Source organism: Hypomesus transpacificus, chromosome 9 (genome assembly GCF_021917145.1).
Source record: "Hypomesus transpacificus isolate Combined female chromosome 9, fHypTra1, whole genome shotgun sequence".
Classification (NCBI taxonomy): domain Eukaryota; kingdom Metazoa; phylum Chordata; class Actinopteri; order Osmeriformes; family Osmeridae; genus Hypomesus; species Hypomesus transpacificus.
Genome location: NC_061068.1, coordinates 1,495,548 through 1,508,030, shown reverse-complemented (window position 1 = coordinate 1,508,030; position 12,483 = coordinate 1,495,548). Strand labels below are relative to the sequence as shown.

General features: G+C 48.8%; 1 protein-coding gene across 2 annotated transcripts in view; it reads left to right on the top strand.

Moving 5' to 3' along the window:
• LOC124471647 (E3 ubiquitin-protein ligase RNF123) overlaps positions 1–12,279 on the top strand; it is a 36,416-nt gene extending 24,137 nt beyond the window's left edge. For both annotated transcript variants that reach the window (XM_047026210.1, XM_047026211.1), the window contains exons 25-35: positions 631–714; positions 1,259–1,366; positions 1,550–1,727; positions 2,612–2,686; positions 4,434–4,521; positions 4,775–4,862; positions 4,944–5,028; positions 8,223–8,362; positions 9,257–9,445; positions 10,975–11,050; positions 11,426–12,279. In XM_047026210.1, the coding sequence (XP_046882166.1) occupies positions 631–714; positions 1,259–1,366; positions 1,550–1,727; positions 2,612–2,686; positions 4,434–4,521; positions 4,775–4,862; positions 4,944–5,028; positions 8,223–8,362; positions 9,257–9,445; positions 10,975–11,050; positions 11,426–11,514 (1,200 nt within the window). In that variant the 3' untranslated portion in view covers positions 11,515–12,279. The remainder of the gene's footprint in view (positions 1–630; positions 715–1,258; positions 1,367–1,549; positions 1,728–2,611; positions 2,687–4,433; positions 4,522–4,774; positions 4,863–4,943; positions 5,029–8,222; positions 8,363–9,256; positions 9,446–10,974; positions 11,051–11,425) is intronic.
• The last annotated feature ends 204 nt before the right edge of the window (positions 12,280–12,483 follow it).

Sequence of the window (12,483 nt, the reverse complement as noted above, 5' to 3'; positions counted from 1 at the left end):
TGGAGACCGCAGAGAGCCAGGCTGGTGTGTGTCTCTGTCCTGATGGAGACCCCAGAGAGGCAGGCTAGTGTGTGTCTCCGTGTGTCTGTCCTGATGGAGACCGCAGGGAGGCAGGCCGGTGTGTGTCTCCGTGTGTCTCTGTCCTGATGGAGTCCCCAGAGAGGCAGGCTGGTGTGTGTCTCCGTGTGTGTCTGTCCTGATGGAGACTGCAGAGAGGCAGGCTGGTGTGTGTCTCTGTCCTGATGGAGACTGCAGAGAGGCAGGCTGGTGTGTGTTTCTGTCCTGATGGAGACCGCAGAGAGGCAGGCTGGTGTGTGTCTCTGTCCTGATGGAGAACGCAGAGAGGCAGGCTTGTGTGTGTGTCTCCGTGTGTCTCTGTCCTGATGGAGACACCTGAGAGGCAGGCTGGTGTGTGTCTCCTTGTGTCTCCGTCCTGATGGAGACCGCAGAGAGGCAGGCTGGAGATGGGAGAGGGTTGGAGAGAGCTGGATGTTGATCCTGTGAGGTTGAGGCGAGAGGGAAGTGTGCTGGCAGGAGAGCAGCTTGTACTTAAAGTACATTGTTCCCTCAGTGTAAGATTTCAAATTACAGGCAGCGGGTCATTGAGTAAGTGTGTGTGTGTGTCTCTAGATGGTGGTGGTGGCAGATGATGTCCACGAGTACGCCATAGCACTGAAGGACACGGAGGAGAAGATTGCTCGCTGTCCCAGCAAGGTAAAAACACATGACTGTGTTCCTTTGCTGATGTGAACGTCCGTCGTTCAGTTGTGCCCCTCTTCAAGTCACCCCTGCTTCATGTTCCCTTTGTAAACCAGGTCACGCAGTTTAGATGTATTTCACTCACTTTCGTTTTTTCCTTCTGTGAAAACCAACGTGGTGCTGTATTGTGCGGTAACCACGGCAACGCGCTCGTACCAGCTGGTGTTAATGCATAGATCACGGTTGTCTGGATGGTATCACATGGAAATTGTGTCGTGTAGACACACTGACAACAGAATACATCAAGATATATAGATGGATTGATCGATCGATTGATCACAATCACACACATCCTCTTATACCTAGACCTACACACACAATCACACACCTACACACAACATATCACCAAAGTGCTCTAGGTAGCATCTTAAGGTTTAGCAACACAGAGGTTCCATTATTTTCGCTTCACAGTTTTGTATCACACGACAAGTATAAAGACACAAGCACGAGTGCAGGTGCTGTCAGTGTGTTGATGACCGGGTGACCTCTGACCCCTCAGAGAGCTGACATCATGGAGGAGCTGCAGAAGAGCCAGAAGGTGTTCGCTGAGAAGCTGAACCACCTGAGCCGAAGGCTGGCCTGGATCAACGCCACCATCTACTCCAAGGTAATCTACTCTGGAGTATTAATACTACTGATGTAGTCCATCTACTCCAAGATAACCTACTCTGGAGTATTAATACTACTGATGTAGTCCATCTACTCCAAGGTATTGTACTATCATGTAGTAATAGGACGAGTCCGAACACGATCTATTGTATTGTACTAAATCACCCCCTAACCCTCCCAGGAGAAGATGCTGGATGTGTACTGGCTGCTGAGGGCGTGTATTCGCACCGTGGAGCACGCAGATAATACGGGCTCGCTGTTTGCCTTCGCTCCCGAGTTCTACCTCAACGTGGCCATGAACAGCTACAGCGCCCTCAAGAACTACTTCAGTCCCTCCAACTGCATGGACCAGCTGCCAGGTGAGCCAGCAACACAGGCCCCCACAGCATGGGGGAACAGCTAGCAACACAGGCCCCCACAGCATGGGGGAACAGCCAGCAACACAGGCCCCCACAGCATGGGGGAACAGCTAGCAACACAGGCCCCCACAGCATGGGGGAACAGCTAGCAACACAGGCCCCCACAGCATGGGGGAACAGCCAGCAACACAGGCCCCCACAGCATGGGGGAACAGCTAGCAACACAGGCCCCCACAGCATGGGGGAACAGCTAGCAACACAGGCCCCCACAGCATGGGGGAACAGCTAGCAACACAGGCCCCCACAGCATGGGGGAACAGCTAGCAACACAGGCCCCCACAGCATGGGGGAACAGCTAGCAACACAGGCCCCACAGCACGGGGGCGGGGTGGAGGTTAAATGGAGGAAAAGCGAGCATCAGGGGGGGTGGAGGTTAGATTGGGGAACAGCCAAGCTGACTGAAACAGGGCCAGTGCTACATCTGGGGATTTAACTGCAGCTATTATGCCTTTATTGGTACATTTATTACCAGCCATTCCACTCTGTCATGATAAATACATTTGCATACATTTGCATCCAATCTGCAACAGTTTTCAATCTGCAACAGTTCCCATCAGCCTGGCGTGAGAATTTACCAAATACATCCCAGGAACATTAACTGAAGTAGTTAATACATAGTTAACGTGCTTCTTCTTCTGTGGTAGAGTAGCTGTGTAATGCTTCTTGTGCTTCTTCTTCTGTGGTAAAGTAGCTGTGTAATGCTTCTCGTGCTTCTTCTTCTGTGGTAGAGTAGCTGTGTAATGCTGTGACTTAGCTGTGCACTGTCAACTCGTCCCCTTGGCGACCTATTGTGTACCGTGTACTGGAACCTTCTGTCTCCCCAGGTTACGAGGAAACCTTGACTCAGCTCGCTGCTATCCTCGCCAAGCACTTTGCAGACCCTCGCATCGTCGGGACAGGTATGACGGTTCATCATTACGAGGAGTGTAGGCACGCACACACACACACACACGCACACACACACACACGCACACACACACGCACACACACGCACACACACGCACACGCACACACACACAACAGGAAACTGTCATGGTTGCTATACCGGTTACTAGGTAGGAAGTTTTGCATTAGGCCTATTTAAACCAATTTATTGTACTTTACGATTTGAAGTTTTCACTCGTTTGATAACTAGTGCTAGCTAGCTATCCTTTTTTTCATCGAACTTATTTAGCATCAATTTTAACAGAAAGGGAAGGCAACACATATATCGTATTCTACCTGCGCGCGTTGCTGTCTTAGGAATGTCGAACGAGTGAAAACGACTTTACAAATCGTAAAGTACAATATATTGGTTGGAGTCAGTAGAGGTGCCAGAAATACAGTGATCACAATGTTTTTTTAATTTTTTATCTTTCATTAATGCTTAGAGGATTTTATCTCTTAATTTTACAATAAAAATACATTGAGACAGTAAAAGATTGCCTTAAGGACATTTTGTACTTTTGACTTTTAATCTTTAATCTAATCAAATAGTGACCTGCATACTGTATGCAGACTAGCATGTACAAATCACCAGCAGTAAATATTGTGCTAGAAATAGCATTGAACTACAAAGAGCAAGACAGTTGCAAGCCTTTAATCAGAGTTATGTAAAACTTTTGACGTGGCAGTTAGGTCCCAGAGATGTGGTGACAGCACCTGGGCAGCGGGAGCCCAATTGGATTTTTTTGGTCAGGGGGCCCAAAATTCCTGGCGGCACCCCTGACTGTTGATCTGTGAAATGTTCTCTTGACCAGCCAGCTCTCCTGTCCCAGTATTTTCCTCCTCCTGTTACCTGGAGGAGTAATGAAGCAGACTGCAGCTGCCTGGACTGTAATCAGTAACCAGGCTCCTTTAATGGACATTCTGGCTGAAAACAGCCAGGGGCCTGACTATATTTCACGTGGATTAATTTCACATCTGAAGACATCATTAAAAATGTTCAATATAGCTTGGGGGAGCTAAAAGTAAATCTGTTCGCACTGTACATTTCCCAAAGTACTACCAACCAGGACCTATTTTAAGAGACGCTTTTAAGATGGCTTTAAATTATATGTGGTTGTATCTAATATCCAGGCTGCGTTTGGGGATTATAATTTGGAGGGAGTGGCAGAATAATACATTAATAATACATAAAGTTTTCAGACATTCTAATTTCTACATTTTTAGACATTCTAATTTCTCATTTTAATATCGGCGTGAAGAACTTCCAATAGAATTTATCTCCACCCAGCCTGGGATAGGACCTGTGTGTCACATCCTACCAGTTAGAAGACCCAGGGTCCAGGGCTTGGGTCTGTTTTGTAGGACATGGGTTTAGTCCACTTCTTGGTTGATTATAATACATATGCAATATAATAACAAACATCATACATGATGTATGATGTTTATGCAACAACATGTCTCCTGCAGCTGAAGAGCATGGCCTCTGGTGGTCTTCTTCTCTGGTGTGGTGAATGACATGTGGGTTTCTGGTGGTCTTCTTCTCTGGTGTGGTGAATGACATGTGGGTTTCTGGTGGTCTTCTTCTCTGGTGTGGTGAATGACATGTGGGTTTCTGGTGGTCCTCTTCTCTGGTGTGGTGAATGACATGTTGGTCTCTGGTGGTCTTCTTCTCTGGTTTGGTGAATGACATGTGGTTCCTTCCTCCTCGTTCCCCCTCAGACATCAAAGACTCCCTGATGCAGGCCCTGGCCAGTTACGTCTGCTACCCACAATCCCTCAGGGCGGTGGAGAGGATCCCGGAGGAACAGTGAGTGGGAAAGGTCTTCTATGATTGGCTCCTCTGTCAGCCTGAATAGTGTACAGCCATTTTAAAGTTATGCAGGGTACCAAGGTGATGGTGTGTGTTTAAATCATTTTTTGCAGAATTGTTAACCCAATATTTCTTCTCAACTGTCTGAATCTCTGCTTGTCTGCCTGCTTGTCTCTCTGTCTTTTCTGTTTGTCTGTCTGTCTGTCTGTCTGTCTGTCTGTCTGTCTGTCTGTCTGTCTGTCTGTCTCAGGCGAGTGGCCATGATGAGGAACCTGCTGGCTCCTTATGAGCAGAGACCCTGGGCTCAGACCAACTGGATCCTCGTACGACTGTGGAGGGTAGGCGTTCTGGTGCTGACACACACACACACGTGCACACACACACACACACCCTCCAGTTTAACCAGGTTGTTTTTGCAGGGCTGTGGGTTTGGTTACCGGTACACCAGGTTGCCTCATCTGCTAAAAACCAAACCTGAAGATGCCAACCTGCCCAGTCTGCAGAGTAAGTACCCACACACACACACACACATTTTCACACTTTTCTCAATTTCTCGATTGTACACTCTCTTTCTCTTCTCCATCGGTGTCTTCCTGTCCAGTCAGTCTTAGATGTAGTTATTAGCAGTGACCTATTTCTCTGTATGGTAACTTTGTTGTCCCGGTATAGATACAGGCCCCCGACCTGCTGCCTGCTGTTTATATCACACCATCCTGGTTCTGGAACTGCTCATCTTTGATGTGTGTGTGTGTGTGCTTAGGTGTGTGTGTGTTTTTGTCTGTAGGTATGTTTGTGTTTGTGTGTGTGTGGGGGGAGGGGAGAAAGATTGTAAGAGTGCTTGAGGCAGGAGTAAAAAAAATAATAACCCTTGTTGTTTCCAGCCGTGAGGACGTGTTCAGATCTCAGTGTATTTATATCTCAGACATGAGAGAGATGTAAAGTGAGTGGAACTCTGGAAATAGAACACAGCCACACATCTTTATGAGTGGAAGTTCCACTGGCTCATCAGTTACACATGACGCCTACTGTCTAAGCTACAGCAAGCCAGGACTGATCCCTGATTCACCAAAAGGATTATTCATATTAATATCATAGTTACACACAACGCCTACTGTACAAGGTTTACAGATGCTTTACAGGAAGACGGATCACAGAGTCAGAGTAGTGCATGATGAAGTCTGCTACTCGGATCACAGAGTCAGAGTCGTGCATGATGAAGTCTGCTACTCGGATCACAGAGTCAGAGTAGTGCATGATGAAGTCTGCTACTCGGATCACAGAGTCAGAGTCGTGCATGATGAAGTCTGCTACTCGGATCACAGAGTCAGAGTCGTGCATGATGAAGTCTGCTACTCGGATCACAGAGTTAGAGTCGTGCATGATGAAGTCTGCTACTCGGATCACAGAGTCAGAGTCGTGCATGATGAAGTCTGCTACTCGGATCACAGAGTCAGAGTCGTGCATGATGAAGTCTGCTACTCGGATCACAGAGTCAGAGTCGTGCATGATGAAGTCTGCTACTCGGATCACAGAGTCAGAGTCGTGCATGATGAAGTCTGCTACTCGGATCACAGAGTCAGAGTCGTGCATGATGAAGTCTGCTACTCAGAGGGGGTGCTCTCCCTACTCTTGGTTTTCTGGGTTCAGCTTTAAAAGCAGGAGCACAATCAATATGGATCTGAGCTGATGAGGCCACAGGAAGCCTGGTCTCAGATGCCCAGCAGCCAAAGAGCTCAGCCCAGTTAAGGCTCTGCTTGCTTTGGTCAAACTGAGATCAGGTGTGGTGTGATGGCTTTGTGGGTAATTGTGTTTGTGAGCTAGAAAACCCTATTTTTCTCTCCCCACCAAGGAACTAAAGTTTGGTGCAGTAAGTTTTCACATTGTTTGTGTTCTAGAAAATGAACAGTGGTTGTTCGGTATTCTATCATTGACGCTCCCTGGAGAGTTATTTCCTTGTTATGCATATTGAATCTATTTCTTTATTATCTCTCTCGCTCGCACGCTCTCTCTCTTTCTTCCTTTCCCATTGTCTCTCCCTCTCTGCCTGCTCTGTCCATTCCTCATGCGACCTGTCCTAACTCTCGTCTGCATGCATGGCTAACAGGAGATCTGTCCATTGCTAGTTTCCAAAGTAAGTTCTTTTCTTTTGTCCCATCCTGTCTTTTAGTTCTGTTTCTTTCTGCTTTCGTCCCGTGGGGTCAAGTGATGTGTATCAGTAAGACTGGAGACTCTCTCCTCTGCAGCCGCCAGCAGTGCTGGCCTTAGAAGCTTCAATTACAACCTTTTTAATAGGTTGTAATTGAAAACTACAAATTGCTCCTTTATTTCAGTCTCTCCCTGCCTCCTGCAGTCCTGAGTCTCTGAGGAGGTTGGGTAGGCAGGCTGGGTAGGGTGGAGGCTGGGTTAGGGTGGAGGCTGGGTTAGGGTGGAGGCTGGTGGTGAGGCGGGTAATTAAAAGGGTAATCACCAATGCTGCCAGCTCTCCAAGAACAGCAGGATTCATCAGCTCTCAGGGGCCCACAATAGTGTGTGAAAGAGACTGTGCATGTGTGTACATGTAGTTATGACAACATGCACTTGTAGCAGGACATCACGTCTTTAATATTTGCCCTCCATTTGCCTCCAATATCTAGCCTCTACTCCCCAGCCTCCAATATCTTGCTTCTACTCCCCAGCCTCCAATACATTTTCCATTGCATATCCTCTAATATCTGTCATATCAACTCCCCAGTCTCTAAAATATATATTCTCTCCTCCCCAGCCTCCCAGCCTCTAATCCCCTCTGTTTCTCAGTGGGCCTTTGGGCCGTGTAGAATAACCTCCCTCCTCCTAATTAAACTCAAAGGTTATCCTCTCATCCTAACAAAACACTCTCCTCTTTATCCAAACAAAAGGATTGGTTTTCTTGCCTTTTATTGGAGCTAGCTCCCCCCCTCTCCTCCTCTCCTCTCCCCTGCTGGTGTTGATGAGGTTACAGATTACAGCTGCTGTCCCACAGTCCCCCCCCTCCAGAGCTCCATGCCCATGAGAGAGAGGCTGTGATTACTGAGACTCTGATCCTCAGACAGGTTCTTAGAAACCTCTTTCAACAGTCCATCACCCCCCACCAATGTCACCTTGTCATCTAGATCAGTAAAATACAGAGAGAGAGAGAGAGAGAGAGAGAGAGAGGGTGGAAAGTGAGAGAGGGACACAGAGACAGACAGGTCTCATACTGGTTGTACTGATTCAGGGGCTAAATAAATGAGTAACAATCGAAGCCCTCACGTAGTCACTCAGCAGCAAGCCCACTTATGTGTGTTTGTGTGTGTGTGTGTGTGTGTGTGTGTGGGCCATAGCAGCCAACAACAAGCACACACACACACACAGCTGCACCCCATTGCTCTGTCCTCCACGTAGACTAACTGGCACAGACACAGCTGTAGTGTAGACCCAGTGATGAAATGCTGCACGTAGAAATAGAATAGGATAGACCTGTCGTGTTTAACTACTCCATGGAAGGTGCAGATCCACCTCTGCATAGCTCCTCACTGAAGAAGAACACCTGGATGTCAACCTGTACACACTTCCTGGTTAACCAGAGTGCTTTACTGTGATTGGCTGATTTTAGGCCAAAGTGCTGCACGACTGGCTGATACCTGACCAGCGTGCTTTGTGGTTGGTGGATGCTGACCCTCGTGTGGTGTGATTGGTTGCAGAGCCCTGTCCGTCGTTGCTGCTCCAGCGACACATGGCAGAGCTGCTGAGTCAGGATAAGGAGATGGCCGCCAGCTTCCTGAACAGCGTCCTCAACCAGCTCAACTGGGCCTTCTCTGAGTTCATAGGCATGATCCAGGAGGTGAGGAGAGAGGGAGGGAAGGAAGGAGGGAGGGAAAGAGGGAAAGTGAGTGTGTGTGAGAGAGATGGAGGGATGTGGAGAGAGAAAGGGAAAGAGATAAAGAGAGAGAGAATGCGTGTGTTTGTTTCTTTTGGATATATTGGCTGTGTGTGTGGGCACGCGCGCTCCAGGATGTGTGGTGGCGTTCTGCTTGGCTGGGTGCAGCTGTCCCTGGTGTGACTCAGTGATCCGAGCCAGATGAGGAACATCCAGGGGTGGAATCACCGACCGTAACATCCTCCTCTCCTTCTCCTCTCCTTCTCTCCACTCCTCGGCTCCTTCTCTCCTCCTCTCCTTCTCTTCTCTCATCTCCTCCTCTCCGCTCCTTCTCTCCTCTCCTCCTCTCCTCCTCCTCTCCTTCTCTCCTCTACTCTGCTCCTTCCATCCTCTCCTCCTCTTCTTCTCTCCTTTCCTCCTCTCCTCCTCTCCTTCTCTCCTTCTCCTTCTCTCCTTTCGTCCTCTCCTCCTCTCCTCTCCTTTCCTCCTCTCCTCTTCTCCTCTTCTCCTTCTCCTCTCCTCCTCTTCTCTCCTTTCCTTATCTTCTCTCCTTTCCTCCTCTCCTTCTCTCCTCTCCTCCTCTCCTTCTCTTCCTCTCCTTCTCTCCCTCTCCTCCTCTTCTCTCCTTTCCTTATCTTCTCTCCTTTCCTCCTCTCCTCCTCTCCTTCTCTCCTTCTCCTTCTCTCCTTTCGTCCTCTCCTCCTCTCCTCTCCTTTCCTCCTCTCCTCTTCTCCTCTTCTCCTTCTCCTCTCCTCCTCTTCTCTCCTTTCCTTATCTTCTCTCCTTTCCTCCTCTCCTTCTCTCCTCTCCTCCTCTTCTCTCCTTCTCTCCTTTCCTCCTCTCCTCCTCTCCTCTCAGATTCAGCAGGCAGCAGAGCGCCCAGAGAGGAACTTTGTGGACACGCGGCAGCTGAAGGTGTGTGCCACCTGCTTCGACCTGTCTGTCAGCCTGCTGCGGGTGCTGGAGATGACGGTTACCTTGGTACCAGAGATCTTCCTGGACTGGACACGCCCCTCCGCCGAGCTCCTACTGAGACGATTGGCTCAGGTGAGCTGATACAGGACGTCAAAGTTTCCCTGTTCAGGGAACGACACTAGAAAATACATTTCAGAGACTTGAAAATGCTGCTATTGCACACCGTCCACACCAACAGCCACATGTTGGATTCATCTGGGAAGGATGGGGAATGGGCTATGAGAGTGAGGCGCAGAGAGAAGGATGGAAAAAAGGAGGGAGGGAGAGGAAGAGGTGTGTGTGTCTCACCCTAGGGGAGGGTGGTAGATCATCAGCAGACTTCTCTGAGGAAAAGATGTGGCTGACGCAGTTCAAGTCATTAACACCCTCGCCTCAGCGTACAGCCCCTCCCTTCTCCTTCTCTCCTGCTCTCCTCGCTCTTCACCCTCTCATCTCTCCTGCTCTACTTACTCTCCTCCCTCCACTTCATCCTCCCTCCCTCTCGTCCCTCCCTCCCCTCCCTCTCCTCACTCTCTTCTCTCCTGTAGCCCCTACTCCCTCCTTCATGGTGTTTGTGATGCTCCTCCCTTGCTGTCCCCAGGCAGGTTTGTTGTCAAGCTAGTGTGTGTAGGACATTTTAATGTGGGCATAGTGTGTGTGAGGAGGGAGTGTGTGTGTGTGTGTGTTGTGCGTGTGCGTGTGTGTTGTGCGCGTGTGTGCTCCCAGGTGGGTTATTGGCTCTCTCTGCAATCAGCAGCTAATTGAAAGGTTCCTTCGAGTGCTGGCAGGTGGTCGTTTGTCCTTGAAGACAAGCTGGCCTCCTTCTCACTTTCTTCTTCACTTTACACGTGTGTGTGTGTGTGTTTGTGTGTGTGTATGTAGGTGAGTGTGTCAGTTTTTTTGTGTGTTCAGATATTTGGTGGTTATTGAGGACAAGAACAGGACTGTGTGTCAAGAACTTTTCACTCCTAATTTCCGGTTTATGACAATACATGTCTGTGTGTGTGTGTGTTTGTGTAAAATTGTGCGAGTTTCAAAGTGACTGAGTGTCTCCCTGCAGGTTCTTGGGTGGTATGTGTGTGCCAGGCCTACCCCTGTAAAGCAGGACAGGAAGTGTGCTACGTGCTGCTGCATTAATGAAGTGTGTGTGTGTGTGTCTGTGTAAGTGTGTGTATATGTGTGTTGTGTTAATAAAGAGACCAGCTCCTTGGCCAAGTCTCTATTCCATCATCCTGCATCTGATTGGTTACTCAATCACTCCCTCCATCCCTCTTTTCTCTCTCTCTCTCTCTCTCTCTCTCTCTCTCTCTCTCTCTCTCTCTCTCTCTCTCTCTCTCTCTCTCTCTCTCTCTCTCCTCTCTCTCTCTCTCTCCTCTCTCTCTCTCTCTCTCTCTCTCTCTCTCTCTCTCAGGTAGGCTAGTTCCATCATGTTTCTGGGCCAAATGTGATGAGGGATTTATCCTGGGAAGAGCTTCCTCGAGCCAGTATGAACCACGTAGTGACAGTGTGTTCCTTTCCTCTCAAACCTCTCTCTCTCTCCTCTCCCTCTTCTCTCTCTCATCTCTATTTCCTTCTCTTCTCTTTTCTCTCCCTTTCTTCTCCTTCCTCTCTCTCTCCTCCAGTTGTTGAACCAGGTGTTGAACAGGGTGACTGCAGAGAGAAACCTGTTTGACCGTGTGGTCAACCTTCGTCTACCAGGTAGGAATCACCTCTCTCTATCTCCTCTCGGTCGGTCTGTCTCTCTCTCTCTCTCTCTCTCTCTCTCTCTCTCCTCTCTCTCTCTCTCTCTCTCTCTCTCTCTCTCTCTCTCTCTCTCTCTCTCTCTCGGTCTGTCTCTCTCATAACTCACAGATGTCGCACACACAGACAAGGATACTGGAGAATCATCTATCACATTGTCACCTATGATAAATTGGTTGTGTGGATTGAGTCCAAGTTCAATTTCCTGCAGCTAAACTGAATTATCTTTTCACAGTATGAAACCCCTCCCTAACCCATCTCCTTCTGACCTGTGTGTAATGTGTATGGGTGTGTAATGTGTGTAATGTGTGTGTGTGTGTGTGTCTCCCCCAGGTCTGGAGAGTGTGGACCACTACCCCATCCTAGTGGCAGTGACGGGGATCCTGGTTCGAATCCTGGTGGACGGAGAGAAACCAGGGTAAGACTGGACCTAGAACTCCTCTGGGGAACTGCACTAAGAGAACACACACACAGAGAACACACACACAGAGAACACACACACACACGGAACAAAACACACACACACGGAACAAAACACACACACACACACATGGAACAGAACACACACAGTGCTGTAGAGCTGGGTGATTATCTGGCTGGCTGGAAGAGAGAGCGGTAGTTGGAGAGAGATCACGCCAGAGGCTCCAACCACACAGGCTCAAATCAAGATGTAGCAGATCATAAGCAGAAGGCGGCCCAAACATCTGTCTTCATAACCACCTGACCTGACAGGAGAATGTGCTGTTTGGGTGCCAGGGGAGCCTGGCTCCGGTGACTCTGGTCTTAACTTGACAATACTGCTACATCACAGAAGGAGCGCAGACAGAAAAGGAGGAGGAGGAGAGGTTAAACAAGTTAAAGAGAGAGGGGAGTGGAGGATGAACGGAGGAGAGAAGAGAGGGGTGAGGAACACCTGCTCTATTTTCAGAGTGGGAGTGAGACGGCTTTTGAGAATAGGCTGACGATATCCGGCTCAGTCTTCCAATTAGGCCCTGATTGGGAGGGCTGCGTCTACACTGACACACTGCCACCAGTGTTAGAGGAGGTGCTGATGAAAGGAGAACAAATCTAATTGAAAATAGAAGTCACACTGTATTCTTGCACTCAAACATTTAATGAGGAGGGTTGAGAGACCTCACCCCCCTCATCTCTCTCTCCTTCTCTCTCCCACTTCCTGCTTTACCTCTCTTTGTCTTTCTCTCTCCTCCTATCCCACACCTCTCTTTTTCTCCTTTTCTCACTTCCTTTTTTACCTCTCTGTCTATCTCTCTCTTTTCTTCTACTCTCTCTCTCTTCTCTTTCTCCAACATCCTGTTAAACACAGGGGGTGTGGAGTTCTAATGGCTTTTTCCTCCTAATAGCATTATGCCAGGCTGCGTCTCCTCTGTACC